Source organism: Epinephelus lanceolatus, chromosome 4 (genome assembly GCF_041903045.1).
Source record: "Epinephelus lanceolatus isolate andai-2023 chromosome 4, ASM4190304v1, whole genome shotgun sequence".
Classification (NCBI taxonomy): Eukaryota; Metazoa; Chordata; class Actinopteri; order Perciformes; family Serranidae; genus Epinephelus; species Epinephelus lanceolatus.
In genome coordinates, this window is record NC_135737.1 from 11,045,953 (window position 1) to 11,052,355 (window position 6,403).

The 6,403-nt window shown below is 37.5% G+C and overlaps 1 protein-coding gene across 2 annotated transcripts; it reads right to left on the reverse strand.

Annotated features, from left to right (window-relative positions):
- Positions 1-2,112: 2,112 nt before the first annotated feature.
- On the reverse strand, positions 2,113-5,869 carry sertad3 (SERTA domain containing 3). Of its 2 annotated transcripts, none has more exons than XM_033631704.2 (2): positions 5,677-5,869; positions 2,113-3,615 (listed from the first exon to the last, which is right to left on the reverse strand). In XM_033631704.2, the coding sequence occupies exon 2, from the start codon at positions 3,606-3,608 to the stop codon at positions 2,754-2,756; it is 855 nt and encodes a 284-aa protein (XP_033487595.2). In that variant the 5' UTR covers positions 3,609-3,615; positions 5,677-5,869; the 3' UTR covers positions 2,113-2,753. The 2 variants fall into 2 exon arrangements, with proteins under 2 accessions (XP_033487595.2, XP_033487596.2); XM_033631705.2 differs by lacking the exon at positions 5,677-5,869 and adding an exon at positions 4,782-5,085.
- Positions 5,870-6,403: the final 534 nt, after the last annotated feature.

Sequence of the window (6,403 nt, forward strand, 5' to 3'; positions counted from 1 at the left end):
AATGAACACTGAAGGGGTCCAAACCAAAAGTTCACACATGACAGAAGTTTAAGCTGGTTGCAGTCTGCAGTCCTCACTGCTAGATGCTGCTAAATCCTACACACTGCTCCTTTGAGAAATTAAGTGTGTTATGAAGTGTATATCTGTCCCAAACCAAGTGTCTGAGAGCATTGAAATATGTTTTTCAGATTGACACAAAGACCATGAGACAAAGTGATTGCTCTCTCACTTACAGTGTGGACTGGCTGTGAGTGAAGCTGCCTACAAGTATCCACATTAAATTTCATCAGTTCTTGTCTATTATGGATCTGACTGGAATGAGAACTACTGTAGATTGTTTGTTTTGTTTAGATTTATGTAACCGATAACTCACTGACATCCTAAATGGTATTGGTGTGCTCAGCTCCACTTATGTATTATTGTTAGTAGATTTCTGAATCAGGTGTGATTGCAACACCAAAATGATCTAGAAGTCTTTAAGAAGTCTTTTATAGGGTAGTGGGTCAGACTGGAGGAGGAGAAGCTGAGTCAGAACTGAAACATTTGTGGTTGCAGACATTCAGTCTGTTACAAAATGCTCTTTCACTTATATGATTCTCTAAATATTGCAGCTGTTTTTCCAGGGTTGTTAATGAAGATATGGCATCAGATGACAGAGTTAAAGCAACAACAGTACTGTTTGGATTCAGTTTTCATCCAATTTTCCCCCGACCCACTTCAAAGACATGCTGTAAAATGTACTTTATGTATTATAATAACTATGTATCAGACTACATTCAGTCCTATGTGAGGCTTTTCAACTGAAAATTAAAATGATGTTCAACAAAAAAACACAGTATGATTTCATTTTCATATTTTATTAAAAATGTCAGTATAAACACACATTTGCCTTTTTTTAAGAGATACAGTGTCCAGGCATTCTGCCTTCAATTTAAAAACATAACCATTAAAATATATGTATAGAAAAAATAATGTAAATAAAATAACTGCCATGATGGTACATTAATATACCTTAAGTGAATCTTCAAATACAGTGTGACATTAAATTACTCATCTTGTCAACAAAACGTGCCATTTATAAATAAATTGAAACTGCAGCCCAACTATTTACAAAATGACCTTTGCATAGAAAGCAAGTACAAAAACCTGACCAACAGGCATCATGTGCTTCCTCAAACAAATTATCTCAGCATTTCACCTGTCACGCATTCCAGCAGTGTTGGCTTTAAATGCTGGATCAACATATATATATATATATATATATATATATATAGCAGGTTAAGTTACAGTTAAAACACCTTTTCTTTAGCGTTCTTCTTCAAGATGTAGTAGCATGTACTAGTACTCCATTTTATGGGTTAAAAAAAATGGACAAATCTTACCTGTAATGTTACCATTGCGTAATAAATACAGAGTAAAACACAAACTCATGTGACTTAGAAATGCATAATATTAACAAAAGTGCAATCATTCAGATGTAAACCAGACAAAACATGAGGACCCCACTAAAACAAGCAGAAAGTGACCTACTGATGATTGAACAACTGTTCAGAGGGTGGAAATCAGCACCATTCGGACTACCATCAGCCAATGTGGCTCACGCAGTGTCTATATACCCGCCGGGAATGACTGATAATATCTGTACAACAGAAGCGGCTGCTTAGTGGTTGTGACTTTAACTATAGTGACAGACACCTACAGTGGCCATGGGGATGTGTTGGATACAATCACAGTACTGTAAAGGCTCTTTGAATAAAAACATCTATTAAAAGACGTTAAATACTCCTTCTGAGCTGCCAGGTAGCCGTTACAGAGCAACCACATCTGAGAGAAAACACTTCAGACAAAACAAACTTTAGTTTCACTCTTTTCTGCCCTCAGATGGGTCATGTCTTATCTGTCAGGTGGTTGAGAGGCATTAAGAGTTATGCATTTTTCCACTGAGTAATATTCAAGGATCGGGTTAACTGTCTTTCCTGCTGATGCAGGATAAACCAATAAAATGTACATGTACTGTACCTTTAAATACTGGTTACTGAAATGTAACTGATGATAAAGTGATGGATACAAAGAAGAACCACTCAGATAACCTTAAATTACACACACTTGATATTTCTTTTTTGCAACTGAACAAATGGTTGTCATGGATTTCTTCTGACTAGAAAGCAAATTTTCGCAGGTGTAGCTTTTGTTTGACATCCTGACCTGTAATTCATCTTGATACACACAAGGTTAAAGGATTTCTTCACGAGTTTGACCTATTATAGTAGTGTTTAAACCATTGTCCTTCAAACACCAGCCAAATCACTTCTCTCAGAACTCACATTCCCATTTAACACGTTATAGAGGGATTTATCCAATGTTAAATGAAAAAAATAAAATAAAAAGGTTTTCTTAAAGCTGTGATGTTTTTGGCAAATTTTTGGGCAATACTGCTTAAGTAATTTTCTTTCCACCGAGAGTGATTACCTGCTCACAACTTCTCATTTGCCTCTGTTTTCTAATCAGACACCTCCCTTCCCAAATTCCAGTTGGCTTAGTCACACTGGAAACTGTAGTAAAATGCTTTTCAGCAATTAATTCTGCACTGACTCATCGCTTAGCCATTAAGAAAAAAACATAGCCTTATCTGACTTATTATCCACTTAGTTTTCATCATGACTTGATCTCCTTTTTTGCCAGGGAAATGTCATCCCTTCATGTTGCACAAAAGTCTGCCAGATGCATCACAGCTACTCCTTATGCCAGCCCACCTATGGAGCATTTCCTGTCTTAGACATCAAATACCTTAAAAGGTCATCCACAGTTGGGTAACCACCTTCACATTCTCTGAGTCCAAGCATTCCCATGTCCCTCTCAAGCAAGGATGTGTTTATATCCTGGAACTGATCCTCCACAGTGAGATCACCAAGGTAGCTTAACCCCATCACCTCCAAGCTGCTGTCCAATGCTCTCCATTCTTCCTGCACCTCCCAGCTTCCCCCACAACCTTTCACTCCCTGTTTCGCCCATGCCTCACCTCCCTCACAGGCCCCTGACAGGTTCTCCAAGGACCTGAGAGGTGTCCGTGGAGCTGCCTGTGGGCTCCCGTCAATTGCAGAGTCCAGTGCAGTGAGAATGGAGGAGATGGCAGAAGAGAGGGAGAAATTAGAATCCATGGACATGGATCCCCAGTCTTCATCTTCATCTTTTACAGACAGAGTGACATTTGCCGGAGACCTACTTGCAGCACAATTTGACAAGTTATTTAAAGAGACCAGAGGGCAGCTGTCAAGAGCTGAGTGGCTGTTAGCACACATGGCTGTAGAGTTATGTTTTGCTGCAGTGAAAACACTCTCCTGGAGTTCAGATGAAGAGCTACAAGGTGGCTGTGACACCTCCATGGCTACAGATGGCACCCTACAACCATCCAGGCTGACCGACCGCAGTGTGCTGCATATCAGAACGGACCTCCGCAGGCTGGGGTCACGAAGCTGCAGGCCATGCTGATATTTGTGCAGGGAAACTGTGAGCACAAACTGGCGCTGGCTCTCCCAGGTTGAGCTACTCCTGTCGGAAACCTCCACGTCCTCTGGTAGGTGTTTACGCTTCTGCCCCTTCTTGACCATCTTTAAACTGCAGGGAAGGGAAAAACCGTTAAGTTGACTTGTACTGCTGCTAAGGTCACTGGTTAACATTTAGTAGATGATCAGTTTCTCTGGGTCCTTAGTAAAGTAAAGAGGGTTTTTTGAAATTCAAAAACCCTTACTACAAAATAATAAAAAATCAAAATGCTGTTGAGATAAGCAACACATACATTTCATAATGTCTGAGTTGAATCATGAAATAATCAAGCAATCGCTCAATAGTAATCAATGAAAATGTTATGTAGTACAAATAAATATTGAGGCTTCTCAAGAATGAGGTGGATTTGCTTGCTTTTCTGTTTATGATTACATTTATCAAGTTTTTTTGTTGTTGTTTTGTAGTTTTGTTATTTCTATTCTAACAAGGCATGACTTTGAGCTTTGACAACCTGTGGTAAATATTTGTCATGTTTTAATCTCATGGCCTCTAATCAGTGAAAAAAAAACCCTGAAAGTTGCAGCCATAGACTGAGACAGGCAACTCTATCCTAGAAATTACGTTTGCATATTACTATATGATTTCTCAATTACGTTGTTGTGGCATTGTTCATATTAGTTGTATACTAATACAACTATAATATAAACGTAATTTCTAGGAGAAAGGGCTGAGACAGATAGTTAAGGGAGCAGTAAACATGTTAAAAGGTAAACACCTTGTGGTTATACATGAACAAATGCTTTAAATAAATAAGATGCAACCTTCAGTGTGTTTAACTGGATTTACTGTTTTGTGTTTAACATAATTCAAATTTGGCAGAATGAAAAAGCAAATAATTGTGTTTAGCTATGAGGTAATTTAGTTTGAATATCTGTTGAAAATACGAATTTGATACCTTCAAATTAAATAACCAGTGAGTGATTTTGTTCATCGAAGTTTTCTATTTGTATTTATCGTTAGCTAAATACAAAGTAGTAATAATATACCGTCAACTTAAATGGGGGTTTAGGTTGTGACGTCAACATTAGCTTCATCGTGCAACATTAGGAGGGAAACAGAAACCTAACGTTACTCGGCCGAGGCCGTTTAATAACTTGAACCGTAGATGAACTGACTTAACTTATCGATTAACGAGACGAAAGCGATTAGCGTAGTTGAACAAATAATGAGTTCAACGTATAACAATTCAAAAGTAAAGTATCTTAAAACGAACAGACCTGTTGAATCACTTCCCGTCTCTCCTCAGCAAGTTTAGTCGACACCGTTAAGTTACTGTTGGTTAATATGTCGTAATCCTTCCTCCACAGTGGCGCCCAAAACATGTAAAGTTTTCCTCAACGAATTCGGAAATAACTCGGCGATTTTAAACAAGTTAAAACTCTGTGTTTCAAACGCTACAACTTTGTTAGCCGACTGACTAAGTTATCTCCCGCCCGTGATTTGAGTTTCTCGTCGCTAAGGTTTACAGTTGGGGGGCAAGATGTGTCGAAAGGCATTATGGGTAATGTAGTTCATGTACGTTAACTACAATAAGAATAATTTGACGTTACAAAACGCTTTAAACTATTAATATGGCACGTTTGATAACCATATCATACTTCATATTATATGTTGATGTGTAAAATCACACCTATCCTGCTTACTCCGGCCGAACCGGATTGTCAGGCTTGTTATTATGTAATTTGCATAGCACTAATTCCTAAATGATTACATCACCGACAGAAAAGAGATTCCCATCCGCGTGTATTGCCTTTTAAGAACGGCAATGTATGTGTATTACACTAACAATAACCGAATGGTAGTTCTGGTCAACACGTCTTATTATTTTATGTTTAAGTTAATTACTGCAAGAACATAGAAAACTTCTGAGATGGTATTAGCCGACAGACGCCCGGTCATAAATGGTAACAGTCAGAGAGCGTTACAACCGTGCATATTTCACTGACTATTTCTATACGAATAAAGACAACGCAAAAAAAAATAAAAAATAAAAAAATACATGTAAACGTGGATTCTGCAGATGTACACGTACTCAGGAAAAGCCGTTTTAACTGTAATAACAGTGACAGTTGTCCAAATCACTCTTTTTGAGACAAAGTCATTCAGGCTTACCTGAGAGCAACACGCGTGAGGGAGGAAACCGGTCAATAGTCACAACTTTTATGGAGATGAACTATCAACATTTCAAAGTTTACAATTTGGCTTTAAATTCCACTCCTCGACTTCACACCACATGAAGGACCAGCGAGGCAACTTTAAAAAACAACTTTAACTCCACCTCGGTCTGTGTATTGGACGGCAGAGAAATACATGAAGTTACCAGATCATAAAACAGTTTCCTGTAGTCTCTGTCGAAATAAAAACCCAAATTTGACATCATCCTTTAGAAAAGGCAACATAATATATCTTACATGCTATTCTATTGGCTACTATTATATCTATATTAAGTTATGCTGTCTTACTACATTATATACCATATTATATGTCTATTATTTTGCTATATTTATAAAGTCAACACTAAGTATTAGGCTACTTGTGTACACGAGGCTAGCCGACTTGCTGCTGTTAACCACACCATTGTCACTTTACCTTGTGATTTTGTCTATAATTGCTCTTAGATAGTTTCTATTTTCTCCCTCTCTTATTCTAGTCATATACCTATTTATTATTATTATTATTATTACTATTATTATTATTATTATCATTATCATTGTTGTTGTTATTTTTTTTTTTACTTTAATGTCTGTCTTTGATCTGTTGCAACACCTGACTGAATTTACCCTGTGGGGATTAATAATGCTTATCTTATTTTATCTTATCTTATCATGTCTTATCTTAT